Genomic DNA, 26,098 nt, shown 5'->3' on the forward strand with positions numbered 1-26,098 from the left:
ATTTATCATTTTTGTAGTTTTTGTTTCCGTCATTGTGCAAAAAAAATGGTCTACATTGGTGATTAGTCTCTAGTTTGTTCATGCCAATGTCACGGCTTTCTTCTGTTGAAGGAGAGGCGGACCAAAACACAGCGTTGTTATTTTGATTCATCTTTAATAAAGATGACAATATACAAAAACTGAAAAACCGACCACATCCCTATCTGGTGTAACAAACACAAAGACAGGAACAATCACCCACAAAACCCAACACAAAACAGGCTACCTAAATATGGCTCCCAATCAGAGACAATGACTAACACCTGCCTCTGATTGAGAACCATATCAGGCCCAAACACAGAAACAGACAAACTAGACACACAACATAGAATGCCCACTCAGATCACACCCTGACCAAACAAAACAGAAACATACAAATCAAACTATGGTCAGGGTGTGACAGCCAAGTACTAACTTGGCAATAATCAGAACCATTCATGCAGAACAATGAGTTTGACATTTCCAACGTTTGCTTTAGCACGTCAAACTTTTTTTAATGTCCCGCCCAATCCAGGCTGTGATTGGTCGGTTCACGAAAAGTGACATTGACGAGTGCTTGTTTCAACAAGATGCGCCCGATATAGCTAAATAGCCAGCTAGCCAAACCCAAACGTTGCTTATCTTATCCCTATTGTCTTCTGTCTTATCGCTTCAGCTGCAAAACCTTGACTAACAGTTGAACTGGTATCGCTGGGCTCCACAATGGGCTGCTCTCTCTCCTCTCTACTGCCAGTGCCTTCAGACTCACTAGTCTGAGTTGATTGACTGGTAACGGCGCCAAAATGAATAATTTGTTATTTTAAAACATTTGGCTGCATCCGCCTCAAGGGTCTTCAACCTCTTCTTCTTCTCTCTCTGCTTTTCAGCACCACCTTTATGTTTGTTCTCTTTTTGTTTGTCCATCTGCTCCACTCCACTATTTATCCAAATGTCACCACTTAACAGAGATGGGAAAGGGGCGGGGCCCAGGTAAAGTTAGAATGGACTGGACCAAAAGTAATTGGCTGGCAGAGAGAGACTGACCGATGTAATAACCAACCGCAGTGGCAGTGGGCCGGCAGCCCACTCGCCTGGGCCAGTCAGACACACAGCACTTGGTCATTTTTATTTAACCTCAGGAAGCTAAAGAAATGTGGCCTGCCACCTAAAACCCTCACAAATTTTTACAGATGCACAATCGAGAGCATCCTGACTTGTCTCAAATTGCACCCTATTCCCTATATAGTGCACTACTTTCAACCAGGGCCCATAGTACTCTGGTCAAAAGTAGTGCACTATGTAGGGAATAGGATGCAATTTGGGACGTAGTCATGTGATAGTTTTGCCGGAAAAGAGAAGCTCCATTTTGTCTTGTTAATTTATGGTTGCCACTAGTTACCAAAGACACAAAGTCAAAATGGGCTATCGTACAAATGAATGAACAAAATGTTTTAAAGTGTCTTAATTTAAGGCCGTTAAGTTAGTTGTGTGGTTAAGGGGGGGTCCCACTAATTGTCCACATGTTGGGGGATAAGAGATTTGAAGGTTTGAGATGAAGAACGTTGTTTCTGTTCCAAAATTGTATTAATTATTTTTATTATGTTGTGTTGTCAACCACCTGTTATGTCACATGACACACAGGCACACACACACACACAGAGTCACATGTACTTACATGTGTTTGTGAACAATGTTCATGCAGGTTAATAGTAATGAACATACATGAATATAGTAATGAAATGATAACACTCTCTCTGTCTCCCTCCCTCCCTCCCTCTCTCCCTCCCTCCCTCCCTCCCTCCCTCCCTCCCTCCCTCTCCCTCCCTCCCTCCCCCTCCCTCCCTCCCTCCCTCCCTCCCTCCCTCCCCCTCCCTCCCTCCCCCCCTCCCTCTCTCCCTCCCTCCCTCTCCTCCCTCTCTCCCCCCTCCCTCCTCTCTCTCCTCTCTCTCTCTGTCTCTGTCTCCTCTCTCTCTCTCTCTCTCTCCCTCTCTCTCTCTCTCTCTGTCTCTGTCTCTCTCTCTCTCTCTGTCTCTGTCTCTGTGGACTATAGAGAATGAAGGTATTGCTGCACTGTACACTCTAACTCCTCTCAAACGAGATGTGTCCTCTCTAGACTCCAGTAACTCTCTCTCTCTACACTAACTGTACCCTCTCTCTGTCTCTGTCTCTCTCTCTGTCTCTCTCTCTCTCTCAGCCTCCATAGTGACTGTAATATGTCTGGTGAATAATACTGTGGACAGTATAGAGAATGAAGGTATTGCTGCACTGTACACTCCAGTAACTGTCCTCTCAAACGAGATGTGTCCTCTACACTAACTGTACATGTGTCCTCTACACTCCAGTAACTGTCCTCTCAAACGAGATGTGTCCTCTACACTAACTGTACAACTGTGTCCTCTATAGTACACTCCAGTAACTGTCCTCTCAAACGAGATGTGTCCTCTACACTAACTGTACACTCCAGTAACTGTCCTCTCAAACGAGATGTGTCCTCTACACTAACTGTACACTCCAGTAACTGTCCTCTCAAACGAGATGTGTCCTCTACACTAACTGTACACTCCAGTAACTGTCCTCTCAAACGAGATGTGTCCTCTACACTAACTGTACACTCCAGTAACTGTCCTCTCACACGGACACACAAGGGATGTGTCCCGTACACTCTTAGAAGTAAAGGTGCCTGGCAGAACCTTTTTGGGTTGCCACACTGGCAGAACCTTTCCGGTTGAACAAGGTTCCTTGAGGAACCCCTCTGAAAAAGGATTTCATATGAACCCCTGTGTAAAAGTTAAAACCGGAACCTTTTTAATAATATATTTTAGAGGTGGCATGCCTCTAATAGGAAGATTGGCTTATTGGAGGCCTGGCTTTCAGATACCTTTTTTTGGCCACCCGTTAGAGTAAATTCCATGAGTCTTTTTGAAGCTGCAAAACTGACAGTGTTCAACCTTAACATGTGATGACGTACAACATAAGAGAGACGTAGGCCAAATTTGATCTATATGAAAGCTGTGCCCCTACGAAGCCACGCCTCCAGTCCAGGTTTCCTCTAGGAACCGTTTGCTGCATTGAAACATGAAATGTTCCTCCAAGAACCCCTCAACTTACCGAAGGTAGTGACCGTTAGTTAATGACCGGTAGTTAATGACCGGTAGTTAATGACCGGTAGTTAATGACCGGTAGTTAATGACCGGTTAATGACCGTAGTTAATGACCGTAGTTAATGACAGGTTAATGTTAATGACCGTAGTTAATGACCGGTAGTTAATGACAGGTAGTTAATGACCGGTAGTTAATGACAGGTAGTTAATGACAGGTAGTTAATGACAGGTAGTTAATGACAGGTAGTTAATGACAGGTAGTTATTACCTTTAGTTAATGACCGGTTAATGACCGTTTAATGACAGGTAGTTAATGACCGGTAGTTAATGACAGGTAGTTAATGACAGGTAGTTAATGACAGGTAGTTAATGACCGGTAGTTAATGACAGGTAGTTAATGACAGGTAGTTATTACCTTTAGTTAATGACCGGTAGTTAATGACTGGTAGTTAATGACCGGTAGTTAATGACCGGTAGTTAATGACAGGTAGTTAATGACAGGTAGTTAAATGACCGGTAGGTAATGACCGGTAGTTAATGACCGGTAGTTAATGACAGGTAGTTAATGACAGGTAGTTAATGACAGGTAGTTAATGACAGGTAGTTAATGACAGGTAGTTAATGACAGGTAGTTAATGACCGGTAGTTAATGACCGGTAGTTAATGACCGGTAGTTAATGACAGGTAGTTAATGACAGGTAGTTAATGACCAGTAGTTAATGACAGGTAGTTAATGACAGGTAGTTAATGACAGGTAGTTAATGACAGGTAGTTATTACCTTTAGTTAATGACCGGTAGTTAATGACCGGTAGTTAATGACAGGTAGTTAATGACCGGTAGTTAATGACAGGTAGTTAATGACAGGTAGTTAATGACAGGTAGTTAAATGACCGGTAGGTATTGACCGGTAGTGAATGACCGGTAGTGAATGACCGGTAGGTAATGACAGGTAGTTAATGACAGGTAGTTAATGACAGGTAGTTATTACCTTTAGTTAATGACCGGTAGTTAATGACTGGTAGTTAATGACCGGTAGTTAATGACCGGTAGTTAATGACAGGTAGTTAATGACAGGTAGTTAAATGACCGGTAGGTAATGACCGGTAGTTAATGACCGGTAGTTAATGACCGGTAGTTAATGACAGGTAGTTAATGACAGGTAGTTAATAACAGGTAGTTAATGACCGGGTAGTCAATGAGTTGTAACAGGTAGTTAATGAATGACCGACAGGTAGTTAATGACAGGTAGTTAATAACAGGTAGTTAATGACCGGTAGTTAATGACAGGTAGTTAATGACAGGTAGTTATTACCTTTAGTTAATGACCGGTAGTTAATGACCGGTAGTCAATGAGTTGTAGTTAATGACAGGTAGTTAATGAGTTGTAGTTAATGACCAGTAGTTTAATGACAGGTAGTTAATGACCGGTAGTTAATGACCGGTAGTTAATGACTGGTAGTTAATGACCGTTAGTTAATGACCGGTAGTTAATGACCGGTAGTTAATGACAGGTAGTTAATGACTTGTAGTTAATGACCAGTAGTTAATGTCAGGTAGTTAATGACAGGTAGTTAATGACCGGTAGTTAATGACCGGTAGTTAATGACTGGAAGTTAATGATCAAAAGTTAATGACAGGTTGTTAATGACCGGTAGTTAATGACCGGTAATTAATGACCGGTAGTTAATGACCGTAGTAATGACCAGTAGTTAATGACAGGTAGTTAATGAGTAGTTAATGACCAGTAGGTAGTAATGACAGGTAGTTAATGACCGTAGTTAATGACCTGGAAGGTAGTTACAGGTTGTTAATGACTGTAGTTAATGACCGGTAATGGTAGTTAATGACCGGTATGAATGACAGGTAGTTAATGACCAGTAGTTAATGACCAGTAGTTAATGACCAGTAGTTAATGACAGTGTTAATGACCGGTAGTTAATGACCGGTAGTTAATGACCGGTAGGTAATGACCGGTAGTTAATGACCAGTAGTTAATGACCAGTAGTTAATGAATGACCGGTAGTTAATAGAATGAGGTAGTTAATGACCGGTAGTTAATGACAGGTAGTTAATGACAGGTAGTTAATGACCGGTAGTTAATGACCGGTAGTTAATGACCAGGTAGTTAATGACCGGTAGTTAATGACCAGTAGTTAATGACCAGTAGTTAATGACAGGTTGTTAATGACCGGTAGTTAAATGACCGGTAGGTAATGACCGGTTGGTAATGACCGGTAGGTAATGACTGGTAGTTAAATGACCGGTAGTTAATGACCGGTAGTTAATGACCGGTAGTTAATGACCGGTAGTGAATGACCGGTAGTCATTAACTCTCTCTCTGTTTCCTCTCTGTCTCTGTCTCTCTCACTCTCTGTTTCTCCCTCTCTGTCTCTCTCTCTGTCTCTGTCTCTGTCTGTCTCTCTCTCTGTTTCTCCCTCTCTGTCTCTCTCTCTGTCTCTGTCTCTGTCTGTCTCTCACTCTCTGTTTCTCCCTCTCTGTCTCTCTCTCTGTCTCTGTCTCTGTCTGTCTCTCACTCTCTGTTTCTCCCTCTCTGTCTCTCTCTCTCTCTGTTTCTCCCTCTCTGTCTCTCTCTCTCTGTTTCTCCCTCTCTGTCTCTCTCTCTGTCTCTGTCTGTCTCTCTCTCTCTGTTTCTCCCTCTCTGTCTCTCTCTCTGTTTCTCCCTCTCTGTCTCTCTCTCTCTCTGTTTCTCCCTCTCTGTCTCTCTCTCTGTCTCTGTCTCTCTCTCTCTCTGTTTCTCCCTCTCTGTCTCTCTCTCTCTGTTTCTCCCTCTCTGTCTCTCTCTCTGTTTCTCCCTGTCTGTCTCTGTGTCTCTCAGTGCCAGGTATGGATGGAGGGCAGACCTACAACACTCCAGGTGACTGACTGTTCTAACTGTATGTCCTGATGCCATATGGACTGTGAGTTGAAGCACCTTTCAGTTTGACAAGTGTCCCCGCGTGTGTGATGTCCTCCAGGCTGTCTTCCATGTTCTGCTGTTGTTGACAACTCTGCAAAACGCCAACAGGCATGTGGGGGAGGGCTCTCGAAATGTAACATCCCCCCCCCACAATCTTGCTGCCAGCGAATCAAATCATTTCGGCTAATAAAAAAATTCTCCAGATCTCCAACTGAACAAGGTGATTTTGGAAGTATGGCTACACAAGACTAGTCTCCAGTCCGGTTGCACAGGTCGTTAATGTCCGAACGGTCTGACCAGACTCCAAAGCCTGCAGCAGCCCGCAGTGTCCAATTTTCCCATTGGCCTTCCTCCCGAAGCCCAGGAAACTGTCCTCTGTGTCTCTGGCCCGTGGAACCTTCTGCCTCCGTAAGTCCAGAAGGAGGGAGGCTCTGGCACATCGTCACTGTTGACCATGTTCAACAGGCGAGTCAGTCTGGAAGTCAATCCACTCAACACCCGGAACACCTGAACCCTCCGCACATTGTCTCATGAAGACAACGTCACGTGTGGTGGGTTTGTTTATTAGGCATAGCACACTTTCCCCATCGCTCAGAACTTTCTGTTGGATATTCACATTGGCAAACGGATGTTGAATCTTTGCTTGGACCACCTGAGACAGATGTATTTCCTCAAAATCATTGATCATTACACTCTGTGATAAAGCACCGACGGCGTCGCTAATGTCCAGAAACCACCGTGGGAAACGATTCATGCTTGATGTCATCCCTTTTAAGGAAGAGAACATGCTCAGTCGTACCCTGTCTGTCTATAAAGGCCTTTTGTTTGGGAGAGAGAATACCTGCATCTACAAGCCATGGTAGTATGCAGGAGGGCGAGCATTTCATGAACACTTTCTTGACAGAGAGGGGAAGAGGGCGATGTCTCTCCATGTAGATGGATCATCTGTAACATTGTATCGTTGGGTATATTCTGTGTTTTAGAGTTCGTCAGAGTACGAAGTGGATTGTAAGAGCATTTAAAAACATAAATAAAGACGATGTTTTTTTTTCACTCTGATTTGTAGCTGCAATGTTACAGTACCTGCTCTCCACCAACATGTACCCTGACCCCAATACTGCCAACATGTACCCTGACCCCCAATACAGCCAACATGTACCCTGACCCCCAATACAGCCAACATGTACCCTGACCCCCAATACAGCCAACATGTACCCTGACCCCCAATACTGCCAACATGTACCCTGACCCCCAATACAGCCAACATGTACCCTGACCCCCAATACAGCCAACATGTACCCTGACCCCCAATACAGCCAACATGTACCCTGACCCCCAATACAGCCAACATGTACCCTGACCCCCAATACAGCCAACATGTACCCTGATATGTTATAATGTACAATAACACACAGCACGTACAATAACCTTCTAACACTCTCCCTCCTCTTCCTCCCTAGCTTACCAGTGGGAGTCGTCTGATTGGCTGTCCCCGTCCCGGCTCCGCCTACCTGGCATCGATGGGGGGTCACAGTGTGACATTATAGATGACCTTCCGTCGTTCAGCAGAGCAGGAAGCGTGTACTCATTACAGCTGGACTATGGGCTGGGGGGGTACAGGAGGGAAAGAGAGAGAGGAAACTCAGTGGACAGAAGAAGGTCACTCTCAGCTGAGAGGAGGGGGTATGAGAGAGAGAGAGAAAGAGACATGGAGAGAGGGAGAGGGACGGAAAGAGCGAGAGGGAGAGGAATGGAGAGAAGAAGAAGGATGGAAAGAGAGAGAGGGAGAGGGATGGAGAGGGCGAGAGGGAGATGGATGGATAGAGCGAGAGGGAGAGGGATGGAGAGAGAGAGAGGGCGAGGGATGGAGGGAGAGAGAGGGATGGAGGGAGAGAGAGGGATGGAGGGAGAGAGAGCGAGAGGGATGGAGAGAGCGAGAGGGATGGAGGGAGAGAGAGGGAGAGGGATAGACAGAGAGAGGATGGGGAGAGGGATGGAGGGAGAGAGAGGGATGGAAGGAGAGAGAGAGGGAGAGAGAGATATAAGATATGGAGGGAGAGTTCACAGAGGCTATGGTTCAGCTGATAGAAGAGATAGAAGAGAACCCTCTGGGGACAGAAGAGGAAACAGGAGTGAGTGTAGAGACGGAGGTGGCACAGGGGTAGCCAGACCACACACAGCAGACAGAAAGTACGAGAGGAGGTACGAGAGGCACACAGGGACAGGGTACGGGATAGACAGAGTATTCACGGTCGAAAATAGAGTCCACTCCAGCGAGGGAGAGAAAGAGCACCAACCTATTGATCGAGAGGAGACCTCCTCACCAGTGTATGAAGAATATCGTGAACCCAATCCAGATACAATCCCTGCCCCAGACCCTGTTCCAGAACCTGACCAGAACCACTATGATACTCTTCCCCCAACACGGCCTGCTTACCAGGGTTACCCCTCTCCTCCTCCAGGGCTCAACCTCCACCCAGCCCAGCTGCTACCCCCGCTCAGGGCCTGGGATGGACAGAACGCCTGGGCGCCCCTGGAGGTGACCCAGGGGTCGGGACTTGGCGGTCACAGTTCAAGGCTAGAGAGGTCTGAGTCAGGAGATGAGCTGGAGAGACTGTTGAATCTGGTGTCACTCAGAGCTCGGAGGGCTACACGCACACAGAGACCCTCTGATACACCCCCTCCTCCGGAACCATCCACTGGCTGGGACGGGCTGTACTGATCAGATAATCCTCCAGAACCATCCACTGGTTGGGACGAGCTGTACTAATCAGAGAATCCTCCAGAACCATCCACTGGCTGGGCCGAGCTGTACTGATCAGAGAATCCTCCAGAACCATCCACTGGTTGGGACGAGCTGTACTGATCAGAGAATCCTCCAGAACCATCCACTGGCTGGGCCGGGCTGTACTGATCAGAGAATCCTCCGGAACCATCCACTGGTTGGGACCGGCTGTACTGATCAAAACATCTTCCAGAACCATCCACTGACTGGCTCTTTTGCGAGACAGGACCAGCACAACTTATTAAATAATATCAAATCTATTTAAATGCAGTCACTGTAAGATAATAGAAACGTTCCACACATTACCTCAATAGTGCAACACAACATGTAATTCTGTTTTCACAACATGTAGTTCTGTTTTCACAACATGTAATTCTGTTTTCACAACATGCAGTTCTGTTTTCACAACATGTAGTTCTGTTTTCACAACATGCAGTTCTGTTTTCACAACATGTATTTCTGTTTTCACAACATGTAGTTCTGTTTTCACAACATGTAGTTCTGTTTTCACAACATGCAGTTCTGTTTTCACAACATGCAGTTGATGTAACTATTAATGCTTTGAGTCTGTAGCGGACCATTTTAACTCATGTACAGTATGATTACATTACATACACAGACACACAGACGGAGAGAGAGAGACAGACACAGACGGAGAGAGACAGACACACAGACGGAGAGAGAGAGACACACAGATGGAGAGAGACAGACACACGGAAAGAGAGACAGACACATGGGGAGAGAGAGAGAGACAGACAGAGAGACAAACAGGTGGAGAGAGAGACACACAGACGGAGAGAGACACACAGACGGAGAGAGACAGACACACAGATGGAGAGAGACAGACACACGGAAAGAGAGACAGACACACGGAAAGAGAGACAGACACATTGAGAGAGAGAGACAGACAGAGAGAGAGAGAGACACAGAGACGGCGAGAGAGACAGACAGACACACAGAGACGGAGAGCGAGAGAGACACACAGAGAGAGACAGACAGACAGACAGACAGACAGACAGACAGACAGACAGACAAACACACAGAGACGGAGACAGACAGACAGACAGACAGACAGACAGACAGACAGACAGACAGACAGACAGACAGACAGACAGACAGACGGAGAGAGAGACAGACAGACACACAGAGACGGAGAGAGAGACAGACAGACACACAGAGACGGAGAGACAGACAGACAGACAGACAGACAGACAGACAGACAGACAGACAGACAGACAGACAGACAGACAGACAGACAGACAGACAGACAGACAGACAGACAGACACAGACAGACAGACACACAGAGACGGAGAGAGAGACAGACAGACACAGACAGACAGACAGACAGACAGACAGACAGACACAGACAGACAGACACAGACAGACACACAGAGACGGAGAGAACGACAGACAGACACACAGAGACGGAGAGAGAGACAGACACACAGAGGGAGAGAGAGACAGACAGACACACAGAGACGGAGAGAGAGACAGACAGACACACAGCGACGGAGAGAAAGACAGACAGACACACAGCGACGGAGAGAAAGACAGACAGACACACAGCGACGGAGAGAGAGACAGACAGACACACAGCGACGGAGAGAAAGACAGACAGACAAACAGAGACGGCGAGAAAGACAGACAGACAAACACAGGCTATTAAATAGCTGCAGTCACAGCCTGTATCTTCACAGTCTCAACAATATGAAGTGTGGATTCTCTGTTCATTTGCAGTTGTATGTTGTATATTTTACTACAGACCTGCCATTCTACATGTACTGTATGTTTGTCTTCTGTCTGTCAATATGAGTTTGATTGTACATATACAGTATATTCACTATTTTTCTGCAACTGAATAATACTTAGGAATTGTTAAGGTAACACTTTACAATATAGACAGATTCATTAACATGAGGCAATATAGTAGTTGACTTGAAAACAGCATTACTCAGTGTATTTATGTATAAACTTAACTTAGCTAATTAGTTATTGTTTAGCTATTAGTTAGATCTTGCTGTTATTCGTGTTGATTAATGTCTCTTTGTTGTAACGACTTACCAACTATTTAATAGTCTGTTGAGTAACTATCGATGATTAAATAGATGTGACACATACATGTTGTTGATGATGATGATGGTGAAGTCAGGCCTGTGTTGTGTGTTTTAATTGAACAGATCGTTCAGCTGGGGAGAGACAGGAAAGGCAGGGTAGTCGAGTCAAAGACAGGAACATTTGATTGTTTCGAGAAAAAAAGGAAGTATCTCACTTGGTCCTCAACATATTTGGCGACGATGGGATGATAATCTTCATTTTGCTGATTGTTCCTGATTGTTCCAGGAGAAATCCAGGTTAACACGCACGGGAGTTGCATTAGATGCAGCTGGGGAAGCCAGCTAGACGGAGCAGATCGGATCCCCGTCTGGCTGGGAGGGTCAGAGGAATGGATGCGTCATTGAGAACAGATAGAAGTAAGGTTAAGACTAATGTTTCTTGACAACAATCGATAAAGAAATCACGGGGTCCTAACGGGGGGCTGCTGTGAATCTATATGGACCTGCGGGGTGCCATCATAGAGAATCATGTGGGGTTCTCTCACCACGATTAGTGAGACAGGTGAGACTAACTGAAAGGAATACCTATGACTAGTGAAACAGATGAGACTAACTAAAAGCCCAGGGTGTGGGGTTCTGGAAACGGGACACCTATGACTAGTGAAGTTTGGACTGATTAACCTTTCTAGCGCAGGGGTACCAATAGCGGAACACCTCAACAACATTCCGCTGAAAAGGCAGCGCACGAAATTCAAAAATATTTTTCCGAAATATGTAACTTTCACACATTAACAAGTCCAATACAGCAAATGAAAGATAAACATCTTGTTAATCTACCCATCGTGTCCGATTTCAAAAATGCTTTACAGCTAAAGCACAACATATGATTATGAGGATTGATTCTAAACAACGTTTGCCATGTTTCAGTCGATATTATGGAGTTAATTTGGATAAAGGTTCAGCGTTTTGGTGACTGAATTTTAGGTTTATTTCGGTAGCCAAAAGTGATGTACAAGTCGAAAAAACACACAGACATTTTTCCAGCCAAAGAGAGAAGTCACAAAACAGAAATATAGATCAAATTAATCACTAACCTTTGATGATCTTCATCAGATGACACTCATAGGACATCATGTTACACAATACATGTATGTTTTGTTCGATAATGTGCATATTTATATCCAAAAATCTCAGTTTACATTGGCGCCTTATGTGCAGTAATGTTTTGATTCCAAAACATCTGGTGATTTTAGTAGAAATACTCATAATAAACATTGATAAAAGATACAAGTGTTATTCACATAATTAAAGATAGACTTCTCCTTAATGCAACCGCTGTGTCAGATTTAATTTTTCTTTTACAGAAAACGCATAATCTGAGAACGGCGCTCATTTTGCAATCAACAAATTTAGAAACAACACCATAAATTGTCACTTACCTTTGATGATCTTCATCAGAAGGCACTCCCAGGAATCCCAATTCGACAATAAATGATTGATTTGTTACATAAAGTTCCATCATTTATGTCCAAATAGCCACTTGTTGTTAGCTTGTTCAGCCCAGTAATCCATCTTCATGAGGCGCGAGCATTTCGTCCAGAAAAAAACTCGAAAAGTTCCGTTACAGTCCTTTAGAAACATGTCAAACGTTGTATGGAATCAATTGTAAAATTAACATAAAACATCAATAATCTTCCAACCGGAGGCACTGGAACCAGAGGTAATTCTGTTGGGAGCATCATGAGACCGAGGCTCTCTGCCAGACCACTGACTCAAACAGGTCTCATGAGCCCCTCCTTTATAGTAGAGTCCTCATTCAAGTTTCAAAAGACTTTGACATCTAGTGGAAGCCCAAGGAAGTGCAACCTCATCCATATCTCAATGTGTACTCAATGTGTAGGCAAAGCTTTGAAAAACTACAAACCTCAGATATCCCACTTCCTAGTTGGATTGTTTCTCAAGTTATTGTCTGCCATATGAGTTCTCACAGACATCATTCAAACAGTTTTAGAAACTTCAGAGTGTTTCCTATCCAATATGAATAATATGCATATATTAGCATCTGGGACAGAGTAGGAGGCAGTTCAAAATGTTCTACCTTTAAAATTAAGGTAGATCCAAGTAAAGGCTTTAGTACCAAATATTAAGCTGATAAACCAGCACCAACTTTTTGAAGGTTCAAACAGATTTGTTTCAACAATAAGTTTTATATTTTGACTAAATTGATGCAGCAGGTTAAAATGATAAGATAACCAGAAAGGGGCTCGTCGAAAGGACCAAAGCGCAGCATGGTAAGTGTTTATTCAAAAACCACTTAAACAAAACAACAACGCGAAAACGCACAGTTCTGTCAGGTACAGACACTATAAACAGAAAACAGGATCCTACAAAATCCAAACGGTAGACAGCTGCCTCTGATTGGGAACCACAACACTCGGCCAAAACAAAGTAATAGAAAACATAGACTTTCCCACCCGAGTCACACCCTGACCTAACAAAACATAGAGAATAATAAGGATCTCTACGGTCAGGGCTTGACACTCTGGGATTGTTTGTTTAAGTGTTTATTCCACTTAATGGAACACCGTATTACCTGATATGTCTTCAGTAGGATTCTATCCAGGACTGATGAGAGTCCATTGATCCAAATGTTAAAAAGTATTTAACAAGCCAGTTAAGAACAAATCTTTATTTACACTGACAGCCCACTGGAGAACAGTGGGTTAAACTGCCTTGTTCAGGGGCAGAATGACAGATTTTTACCTTGTCAACCCAGGTATTCAATCCAGCAACATTTCGGTTACTGGCCCAACGCTCTAACCACTAGGCTACATGCCACCCCTCCACTCTAACCACTAGGCTACCTGCCACACCTCCACTCTAACCACTAGGCTACACTTTCTTGACAGAGAGGGGAAGAGGGCGATGTCTCTCCATGTAGATGGATCATCTGTAACATTGTATCGTTGGGTATATTCTGTGTTTTAGAGTTCGTCAGAGTACGAAGTGGATTGTAAGAGCATTTAAAAACATAAATAAAGACGATGTTTTTTTTTCACTCTGATTTGTAGCTGCAATGTTACAGTACCTGCTCTCCACCAACATGTACCCTGACCCCCAATACTGCCAACATGTACCCTGACCCCCAATACAGCCAACATGTACCCTGACCCCCAATACAGCCAACATGTACCCTGACCCCCAATACAGCCAACATGTACCCTGACCCCCAATACTGCCAACATGTACCCTGACCCCCAATACAGCCAACATGTACCCTGACCCCCAATACAGCCAACATGTACCCTGACCCCCAATACAGCCAACATGTACCCTGACCCCCAATACAGCCAACATGTACCCTGACCCCCAATACAGCCAACATGTACCCTGATATGTTATAATGTACAATAACACACAGCACGTACAATAACCTTCTAACACTCTCCCTCCTCTTCCTCCCTAGCTTACCAGTGGGAGTCGTCTGATTGGCTGTCCCCGTCCCGGCTCCGCCTACCTGGCATCGATGGGGGGTCACAGTGTGACATTATAGATGACCTTCCGTCGTTCAGCAGAGCAGGAAGCGTGTACTCATTACAGCTGGACTATGGGCTGGGGGGGTACAGGAGGGAAAGAGAGAGAGGAAACTCAGTGGACAGAAGAAGGTCACTCTCAGCTGAGAGGAGGGGGTATGAGAGAGAGAGAGAAAGAGACATGGAGAGAGGGAGAGGGACGGAAAGAGCGAGAGGGAGAGGAATGGAGAGAAGAAGAAGGATGGAAAGAGAGAGAGGGAGAGGGATGGAGAGGGCGAGAGGGAGATGGATGGATAGAGCGAGAGGGAGAGGGATGGAGAGAGAGAGAGGGCGAGGGATGGAGGGAGAGAGAGGGATGGAGGGAGAGAGAGGGATGGAGGGAGAGAGAGCGAGAGGGATGGAGAGAGCGAGAGGGATGGAGGGAGAGAGAGGGAGAGGGATAGACAGAGAGAGGATGGGGAGAGGGATGGAGGGAGAGAGAGGGATGGAAGGAGAGAGAGAGGGAGAGAGAGATATAAGATATGGAGGGAGAGTTCACAGAGGCTATGGTTCAGCTGATAGAAGAGATAGAAGAGAACCCTCTGGGGACAGAAGAGGAAACAGGAGTGAGTGTAGAGACGGAGGTGGCACAGGGGTAGCCAGACCACACACAGCAGACAGAAAGTACGAGAGGAGGTACGAGAGGCACACAGGGACAGGGTACGGGATAGACAGAGTATTCACGGTCGAAAATAGAGTCCACTCCAGCGAGGGAGAGAAAGAGCACCAACCTATTGATCGAGAGGAGACCTCCTCACCAGTGTATGAAGAATATCGTGAACCCAATCCAGATACAATCCCTGCCCCAGACCCTGTTCCAGAACCTGACCAGAACCACTATGATACTCTTCCCCCAACACGGCCTGCTTACCAGGGTTACCCCTCTCCTCCTCCAGGGCTCAACCTCCACCCAGCCCAGCTGCTACCCCCGCTCAGGGCCTGGGATGGACAGAACGCCTGGGCGCCCCTGGAGGTGACCCAGGGGTCGAGACTTGGCGGTCACAGTTCAAGGCTAGAGAGGTCTGAGTCAGGAGATGAGCTGGAGAGACTGTTGAATCTGGTGTCACTCAGAGCTCGGAGGGCTACACGCACACAGAGACCCTCTGATACACCCCCTCCTCCGGAACCATCCACTGGCTGGGACGGGCTGTACTGATCAGATAATCCTCCAGAACCATCCACTGGTTGGGACGAGCTGTACTAATCAGAGAATCCTCCAGAACCATCCACTGGCTGGGCCGAGCTGTACTGATCAGAGAATCCTCCAGAACCATCCACTGGTTGGGACGAGCTGTACTGATCAGAGAATCCTCCAGAACCATCCACTGGCTGGGCCGGGCTGTACTGATCAGAGAATCCTCCGGAACCATCCACTGGTTGGGACCGGCTGTACTGATCAAAACATCTTCCAGAACCATCCACTGACTGGCTCTTTTGCGAGACAGGACCAGCACAACTTATTAAATAATATCAAATCTATTTAAATGCAGTCACTGTAAGATAATAGAAACGTTCCACACATTACCTCAATAGTGCAACACAACATGTAATTCTGTTTTCACAACATGTAGTTCTGTTTTCACAACATGTAATTCTGTTTTCACAACATGCAGTTCTGTTTTCACAACATGTAGTTCTGTTTTCACAACATGCAGTTCTGTTTTCACAACATGTATTTCTGTTTTCACAACATGTAGTTCTGTTTTCACAACATGTAGTTCTGTTTTCACAACATGCAGTTCTGTTTTCACAACATGCAGTTGATGTAACTATTAATGCTTTGAGTCTGTAGCGGACCATTTTAACTCATGTACAGTATGATTACATTACATACACAGACACACAGACGGAGAGAGAGAGACAGACACAGACGGAGAGAGACAGACACACAGACGGAGAGAGAGAGACACACAGATGGAGAGAGACAGACACACGGAAAGAGAGACAGACACATGGGGAGAGAGAGAGAGACAGACAGAGAGACAAACAGGTGGAGAGAGAGACACACAGACGGAGAGAGACACACAGACGGAGAGAGACAGACACACAGATGGAGAGAGACAGACACACGGAAAGAGAGACAGACACACGGAAAGAGAGACAGACACATTGAGAGAGAGACAGACAGAGAGAGAGAGAGAGACACAGAGACGGCGAGAGAGACAGACAGACACACAGAGACGGAGAGCGAGAGAGACACACAGAGAGAGACAGACAGACAGACAGACAGACAGACAGACAGACAGACAGACAGACAAACACACAGAGACGGAGACAGACAGACAGACAGACAGACAGACAGACAGACAGACAGACAGACAGACAGACAGACAGACGGAGAGAGAGACAGACAGACACACAGAGACGGAGAGAGAGACAGACAGACACACAGAGACGGAGAGACAGACAGACAGACAGACAGACAGACAGACAGACAGACAGACAGACAGACAGACAGACAGACAGACAGACAGACAGACAGACAGACACAGACAGACAGACACACAGAGACGGAGAGAGAGACAGACAGACACAGACAGACAGACAGACAGACAGACAGACAGACACAGACAGACAGACACAGACAGACACACAGAGACGGAGAGAACGACAGACAGACACACAGAGACGGAGAGAGAGAGACAGACACACAGAGACGGAGAGAGAGACAGACAGACACACAGAGACGGAGAGAGAGACAGACAGACACACAGCGACGGAGAGAAAGACAGACAGACACACAGCGACGGAGAGAAAGACAGACAGACACACAGCGACGGAGAGAGAGACAGACAGACACACAGCGACGGAGAGAAAGACAGACAGACAAACAGAGACGGCGAGAAAGACAGACAGACAAACACAGGCTATTAAATAGCTGCAGTCACAGCCTGTATCTTCACAGTCTCAACAATATGAAGTGTGGATTCTCTGTTCATTTGCAGTTGTATGTTGTATATTTTACTACAGACCTGCCATTCTACATGTACTGTATGTTTGTCTTCTGTCTGTCAATATGAGTTTGATTGTACATATACAGTATATTCACTATTTTTCTGCAACTGAATAATACTTAGGAATTGTTAAGGTAACACTTTACAATATAGACAGATTCATTAACATGAGGCAATATAGTAGTTGACTTGAAAACAGCATTACTCAGTGTATTTATGTATAAACTTAACTTAGCTAATTAGTTATTGTTTAGCTATTAGTTAGATCTTGCTGTTATTCGTGTTGATTAATGTCTCTTTGTTGTAACGACTTACCAACTATTTAATAGTCTGTTGAGTAACTATCGATGATTAAATAGATGTGACACATACATGTTGTTGATGATGATGATGGTGAAGTCAGGCCTGTGTTGTGTGTTTTAATTGAACAGATCGTTCAGCTGGGGAGAGACAGGAAAGGCAGGGTAGTCGAGTCAAAGACAGGAACATTTGATTGTTTCGAGAAAAAAAAAGGAAGTATCTCACTTGGTCCTCAACATATTTGGCGACGATGGGATGATAATCTTCATTTTGCTGATTGTTCCTGATTGTTCCAGGAGAAATCCAGGTTAACACGCACGGGAGTTGCATTAGATGCAGCTGGGGAAGCCAGCTAGACGGAGCAGATCGGATCCCCGTCTGGCTGGGAGGGTCAGAGGAATGGATGCGTCATTGAGAACAGATAGAAGTAAGGTTAAGACTAATGTTTCTTGACAACAATCGATAAAGAAATCACGGGGTCCTAACGGGGGGCTGCTGTGAATCTATATGGACCTGCGGGGTGCCATCATAGAGAATCATGTGGGGTTCTCTCACCACGATTAGTGAGACAGGTGAGACTAACTGAAAGGAATACCTATGACTAGTGAAACAGATGAGACTAACTAAAAGCCCAGGGTGTGGGGTTCTGGAAACGGGACACCTATGACTAGTGAAGTTTGGACTGATTAACCTTTCTAGCGCAGGGGTACCAATAGCGGAACACCTCAACAACATTCCGCTGAAAAGGCAGCGCACGAAATTCAAAAATATTTTTCCGAAATATGTAACTTTCACACATTAACAAGTCCAATACAGCAAATGAAAGATAAACATCTTGTTAATCTACCCATCGTGTCCGATTTCAAAAATGCTTTACAGCTAAAGCACAACATATGATTATGAGGATTGATTCTAAACAACGTTTGCCATGTTTCAGTCGATATTATGGAGTTAATTTGGATAAAGGTTCAGCGTTTTGGTGACTGAATTTTAGGTTTATTTCGGTAGCCAAAAGTGATGTACAAGTCGAAAAAACACACAGACATTTTTCCAGCCAAAGAGAGAAGTCACAAAACAGAAATATAGATCAAATTAATCACTAACCTTTGATGATCTTCATCAGATGACACTCATAGGACATCATGTTACACAATACATGTATGTTTTGTTCGATAATGTGCATATTTATATCCAAAAATCTCAGTTTACATTGGCGCCTTATGTGCAGTAATGTTTTGATTCCAAAACATCTGGTGATTTTAGTAGAAATACTCATAATAAACATTGATAAAAGATACAAGTGTTATTCACATAATTAAAGATAGACTTCTCCTTAATGCAACCGCTGTGTCAGATTTAATTTTTCTTTTACAGAAAACGCATAATCTGAGAACGGCGCTCATTTTGCAATCAACAAATTTAGAAACAACACCATAAATTGTCACTTACCTTTGATGATCTTCATCAGAAGGCACTCCCAGGAATCCCAATTCGACAATAAATGATTGATTTGTTACATAAAGTTCCATCATTTATGTCCAAATAGCCACTTGTTGTTAGCTTGTTCAGCCCAGTAATCCATCTTCATGAGGCGCGAGCATTTCGTCCAGAAAAAAACTCGAAAAGTTCCGTTACAGTCCTTTAGAAACATGTCAAACGTTGTATGGAATCAATTGTAAAATTAACATAAAACATCAATAATCTTCCAACCGGAGGCACTGGAACCAGAGGTAATTCTGTTGGGAGCATCATGAGACCGAGGCTCTCTGCCAGACCACTGACTCAAACAGGTCTCATGAGCCCCTCCTTTATAGTAGAGTCCTCATTCAAGTTTCAAAAGACTTTGACATCTAGTGGAAGCCCAAGGAAGTGCAACCTCATCCATATCTCAATGTGTACTCAATGTGTAGGCAAAGCTTTGAAAAACTACAAACCTCAGATATCCCACTTCCTAGTTGGATTGTTTCTCAAGTTATTGTCTGCCATATGAGTTCTCACAGACATCATTCAAACAGTTTTAGAAACTTCAGAGTGTTTCCTATCCAATATGAATAATATGCATATATTAGCATCTGGGACAGAGTAGGAGGCAGTTCAAAATGTTCTACCTTTAAAATTAAGGTAGATCCAAGTAAAGGCTTTAGTACCAAATATTAAGCTGATAAACCAGCACCAACTTTTGAAGGTTCAAACAGATTTGTTTCAACAATAAGTTTTATATTTTGACTAAATTGATGCAGCAGGTTAAAATGATAAGATAACCAGAAAGGGGCTCGTCGAAAGGACCAAAGCGCAGCATGGTAAGTGTTTATTCAAAAACCACTTAAACAAAACAACAACGCGAAAACGCACAGTTCTGTCAGGTACAGACACTATAAACAGAAAACAGGATCCTACAAAATCCAAACGGTAGACAGCTGCCTCTGATTGGGAACCACAACACTCGGCCAAAACAAAGTAATAGAAAACATAGACTTTCCCACCCGAGTCACACCCTGACCTAACAAAACATAGAGAATAATAAGGATCTCTACGGTCAGGGCTTGACACTCTGGGATTGTTTGTTTAAGTGTTTATTCCACTTAATGGAACACCGTATTACCTGATATGTCTTCAGTAGGATTCTATCCAGGACTGATGAGAGTCCATTGATCCAAATGTTAAAAAGTATTTAACAAGCCAGTTAAGAACAAATCTTTATTTACACTGACAGCCCACTGGAGAACAGTGGGTTAAACTGCCTTGTTCAGGGGCAGAATGACAGATTTTTACCTTGTCAACCCAGGTATTCAATCCAGCAACATTTCGGTTACTGGCCCAACGCTCTAACCACTAGGCTACATGCCACCCCTCCACTCTAACCACTAGGCTACCTGCCACACCTCCACTCTAACCACTAGGCTACCTGCCGCCCCTACACTCTAACCACTAGGCTACCTGCCGCCCCTCCACTCTAACCACTAGGCTACCTGCCGCCCGTACACTCTAACCACTAGGCTACCTGCCGCCCCTCCACTCTAACCACTAGGCTACCTGCCCCCCCTCCACTCTAACCACTAGGCTACCTGCCGCCCCTACACTCTAACCACTAGGCTACCTGCCGCCCCTCCACTCTAACCACTAGGCTACCTGCCGCCCCTCCACTCTAACCACTAGGCTACCTGCCACCCCTCCACTCTAACCACTAGGCTACCTGCCGCACCTCCACTCTAACCACTAGGCTACCTGCCGCCCCTACACTCTAACCACTAGGCTACCTGCTGCCCCTCCACTCTAACCACTAGGCTAACTGCCGCCCGTACACTCTAACCACTCGGCTACCAGCCACCCCTCCACTCTAACCACTAGGCTACCTGCCGCCCCTAAACTCTAACCACTAGGCTACCTGCCTCCCCTCCACTCTAACCACTAGGCTACCTGCCGCCCCTACACTCTAACCACTAGGCTACCTGCCGCCCCTCCACTCTAACCACTAGTCTACCTGCCACCCCTCCACTCGAACCACTAGTCTACCTGCCGCCCCTCCACTCTAACCACTAGGCTACCTGCCGCCCCTCCACTCTAACAACTAGGCTACCTGCCGCCCCTCCACTCTAACCACTAGGCTACCTGCCACCCCTCCACTCTAACCACTAGGCTACCTGCCACCCCTCCACTCGAACCACTAGGCTGCCACCCCTCCACTCTAACCACTAGGCTACCTGCAGCCCCTCCACTCTAACCACTAGGCTACCTGCCACCCCTCCACTCGAACCACTAGGCTACCTGCAGCCCCTCCACTCTAACCACTAGGCTACCTGCCGCCCCTCCACTCTAACCACTAGGCTACCTGCCACCCCTCCACTCTAACCACTAGGCTACCTGCAGCCCCTCCACTCTAACCACTAGGCTACCTGCCGCCCCTCCACTCTAACCACTAGGCTACCTGCCGCCCCTCCACTCTAACCACTAGGCTACCTGCCCCCTCCACTCTAACCACTAGGCTACCTGCCGCCCCTCCACTCTAACCACTACGCTACCTGCCCCCCTCCACTCTAACCACTAGGCTACCTGCCGCCCCTCCACTCTAACCACTAGGCTACCTGCCGCCCCTCCACTCTAACCACTAGTCTACCTGCCACCCCTCCACTCGAACCACTAGTCTACCTGCCGCCCCTCCACTCTAACCACTAGGCTACCTGCCGCCCCTCCACTCTAACAACTAGGCTACCTGCCGCCCCTCCACTCTAACCACTAGGCTACCTGCCACCCCTCCACTCTAACCACTAGGCTACCTGCCACCCCTCCACTCGAACCACTAGGCTGCCACCCCTCCACTCTAACCACTAGGCTACCTGCAGCCCCTCCACTCTAACCACTAGGCTACCTGCCGCCCCTCCACTCTAACCACTAGGCTACCTGCCCCCCCTCCACTCTAACCACTAGGCTACCTGCCGCCCCTCCACTCTAACCACTACGCTACCTGCCCCCCCTCCACTCTAACCACTAGGCTACCTGCCGCCCCTCCACTCTAACCACTAGGCTACCTGCCGCCCCTCCACTCTAACCACTAGTCTACCTGCCACCCCTCCACTCGAACCACTAGTCTACCTGCCGCCCCTCCACTCTAACCACTAGGCTACCTGCCGCCCCTCCACTCTAACAACTAGGCTACCTGCCGCCCCTCCACTCTAACCACTAGGCTACCTGCCACCCCTCCACTCTAACCACTAGGCTACCTGCCACCCCTCCACTCGAACCACTAGGCTGCCACCCCTCCACTCTAACCACTAGGCTACCTGCAGCCCCTCCACTCTAACCACTAGGCTACCTGCCGCCCCTCCACTCTAACCACTAGGCTACCTGCCACCCCTCCACTCTAACCACTAGGCTACCTGCAGCCCCTCCACTCTAACCACTAGGCTACCTGCCGCCCCTCCACTCTAACCACTAGGCTACCTGCCGCCCCTCCACTCTAACCACTAGGCTACCTGCCCCCCTCCACTCTAACCACTAGGCTACCTGCCGCCCCTCCACTCTAACCCCTAGGCTACCTGCCCCCCCTCCACTCTAACCACTAGGCTACCTGCCACCCCATTATGAGCTCCCAAATTAAATAAGCCCAATTGTGTCTGTTTTCATCCTACATTATGAATGTTTGTTTAGTCGTGTTAATACCGTATATGATTTATTCTATTTTATTTGGTTTTAGAGGTGTTTAGGTGGTTAGAGAGGATGTACCTTTTGTATTTTTGATTGAACACGTATAAAAAAAATGATAAGGACTGAAACAACTCAATGTAAACCTGGTATATAAAATGTTTCAGTTTGAAATGTAATCTGAGATGAAGGGAAAGAGTTGAATGACCCTAACCTTCTGACATTCTGCTGATCACCTTCACCAGAGACTCTAGAAACAGTGAGATTTAAAGGTAATTTGTAATATCTCTAATTATAAGTTGAGGGAGTTCCTGATGAGGATCTTAATCGTAGAATTATGAGATTAATATATTGTATGTTGATATAAATGTACATTCTGCTGATGATGTGTGTTAAATTGAAGGGTTTTGATTTTGAGTCACAAAACCAATGTGAATCACTGAGTATCGTCATTCTAAATTTTGGTTGGGTAATTAAATGGGTTTTGACTGATTTGGGAATGTAATGATTTCCCTTACCTATTCATACCTACATCTCTGATGACCTCAATCCTGAGCATAAAGACCCAGATGTGGAGCCCACACTGAGTGTACAAGGTACCAAGAGAGGGTTGTCTGTCATGCTGACCCCTATCTTTAGGTTTAGTGCCAGTGTGATGACTGTCCTATTTGCTGTAATGAAGCTTGTGTGTGATTTATTTGTAATTTTTTATGTTTCATTTTCTGTTCCAGATTGACTGTGTTATTAAGATAAGAAAGGTCTAAAAACCTAGCAACTAAAATAAAGGTTGTTTATCATGGATGAGATGTAAGGTGCCATAAATATGTCCTAGAGAGACGGGGGTGGTGTCACCATAGTGCCCTCCAAGCACATCACTAAGCAAAGGAATCTGGGCCTGAACACCTCCCTCTGCAACTGGATCCTGGACATCCTGACGGGCCGCCCCCAGGTGGTGAGGGTAGGCAACCTCAACTTCCTAGTACCCCTGGGCATTGACTTGGTACTGATACTCCCTGTACATAACCATGATATTACCTGGTACTCCCTGTATGTAACCTTGATATTACCTGGTACTTCCGGTATATAGCCATGTTATTACCTGGTACTCCTTGTATATAGCCATGGTATTACCTGGTACTTCCTGTATATAGCCATGTTATTACCTGGTACTTCCTGTATATAGCCATGTTATTACCTGGTACTTCCTGTATATATTCATGTTATTACCTGGTACTCCCTGTATATAACCATGCTATTACCTGGTACTTCCTGTATATAACCATGTTATTACCTGGTACTCCCTGTATATAACGATGTTATTACCTGGTACTCCCTGTATATAGCCATGTTATTACCTCCCTGTATATAACCATGATATTACTTGGTACTTCCTGTATATAGCCATGATACTACCTGGTACTTCCTGCATATAGTCATGCAATTACCTGGTACCCCCTGTCATAGCCATGTTATTACCTGGTACTTCCTGTATATAGCCATGTTATTATCTGGTACTTCCTGTATATAGCCATGTTATTACCTGGTACCCCCTGTATATAGTCATGTTATTACCTGGTACTTCCTGTATAGAGCCATGTTATTACCTGGTACTTCCTGTATATAGCCATGTTATTACCTGGTACCCCCTGTATATAGTCATGTTATTACCTGGTACTTCCTGTATAGAGCCATGTTATTACCTGGTACTTCCTGTATATAGCCATGTTATTACCTGGTACTTCCTGTATAGAGCCATGTTATTACCTGGTACTTCCTGTATAGAGCCATGTTATTACCTGGTACTTCCTGTATATAGCCATGTTATTACCTGGTACTTCCTGTATATAGCCATGTTATTACCTGGTACTTCCTGTATATAGCCATGTTATTACCTGTATATAGCCATGTTATTACCTGGTACTTCCTGTATAGAGCCATGTTATTACCTGTATATAGCCATGTTATTACCTGGTACTTCCTGTATATAGCCATGTTATTACCTGGTACTCCCTGTATATAGCCATGTTAATACCTGGTACCTCCTGTATATAGTCATGTTATTAACTGTATAGAGACATGTTATTACCTGGTACTACCTGTATAGAGCCATGTTATTACCTGGTACTTCCTGTATATAGCCATGTTATTACCTGTATGTAGCCATGTTATTACCTGGTACTTCCTGTATATAACCATGTTATTACCTGGTACTCCCTGTATATAGCCATGTTATTACCTGGTACTTCCTGTATATAGCCATGTTATTACCTGGTACTTTCTGTATATAGCCATGTTATTACCTGGTACTTCCTGTATATAGCCATGTTATTACCTGGTACTCCCTGTATATAGCCATGTTATTACCTGGTACTTCCTGTGTATAGCCATGTTATTACCTGGTACTTCCTGTATATAGCCATGTTATTACCTGGTACTTCCTGTATATAGCCCTGTTATTACCTGGTACTTCCTGTATATAGCCATGTTATTAACTGGTACTCCCTGTATTGAGCCATGTTATTACCTGGTACTTCCTGTATATAGCCATGTTATTACCTGGCACTCCCTGTATAGAGCCATGTTATTACCTGGTACTTCCTGTATAGAGCCATGTTATTACCTGGTACTTCCTGTATTTAGCCATGTTATTACCTGGTACTTCCTGTATATAGCCATGTTATTACCTGGTACTCCCTGTATATAGCCATGTTATTACCTGGTACTTCCTGTATAGAGCCATGTTATTACCTGGTACTTCCTGTATATAGCCATGTAATGTCATGTGACAGGGCATTTCACTGTAAAGTCTACATTTGTTGTTTTCGGCACATGTGACAATTTGATTGATATATTTTACCAGGTAAACTGACTGAGAACACATTCTCATTTACTGCAACAACCTGGGGAATAGTCACAGGGGATGAATGAGACAATTTGAAGCTTGGAATGATTCACTTGCCATGATGGTATGAGGGCCAGACTGGGATTTTAGCCAGGACACCAGGGTAAACACCCCTACTCTTACGATAAGTGTCGTGGGGTCTTTAGTGGCCACAGATAATCAGGACACCTGTTTAACGTCCCATCCTACACATAGAAATGTTCACTGCCTTTGGGTATTGGTGATTATTTTTTGACTATAGGAAAGAGCTCTTACTTCTGACCCTCCAACACCACTTCCAGCAGTGTCTGGTCTCCCACCTAAGGGCCCTGCTTAGCTTCAGAGGAAAGCCAGCAGTGGAAGCCACATTGTGTT

General features: G+C 45.2%; 1 protein-coding gene across 1 annotated transcript in view; it reads left to right on the forward strand.

Annotated features, from left to right (window-relative positions):
* The window catches only part of LOC135543701 (protocadherin Fat 3), a 290,068-nt gene extending 273,937 nt beyond the window's left edge, over positions 1 to 16,131 (forward strand). The window contains exons 71-79 of the mRNA XM_064971068.1: positions 2,213 to 2,285; positions 4,321 to 4,329; positions 6,870 to 6,890; positions 7,023 to 7,045; positions 7,498 to 7,790; positions 7,980 to 8,752; positions 13,866 to 13,890; positions 14,344 to 14,418; positions 14,829 to 16,131. Of these exons, the coding sequence (XP_064827140.1) occupies positions 2,213 to 2,285; positions 4,321 to 4,329; positions 6,870 to 6,890; positions 7,023 to 7,045; positions 7,498 to 7,790; positions 7,980 to 8,752; positions 13,866 to 13,890; positions 14,344 to 14,418; positions 14,829 to 15,605 (2,069 nt within the window). The 3' untranslated portion in view covers positions 15,606 to 16,131. The remainder of the gene's footprint in view (positions 1 to 2,212; positions 2,286 to 4,320; positions 4,330 to 6,869; positions 6,891 to 7,022; positions 7,046 to 7,497; positions 7,791 to 7,979; positions 8,753 to 13,865; positions 13,891 to 14,343; positions 14,419 to 14,828) is intronic.
* Positions 16,132 to 26,098: the final 9,967 nt, after the last annotated feature.

Source organism: Oncorhynchus masou, chromosome 8 (assembly GCF_036934945.1).
Source record: "Oncorhynchus masou masou isolate Uvic2021 chromosome 8, UVic_Omas_1.1, whole genome shotgun sequence".
Taxonomy (NCBI): Eukaryota; Metazoa; Chordata; class Actinopteri; order Salmoniformes; family Salmonidae; genus Oncorhynchus; species Oncorhynchus masou.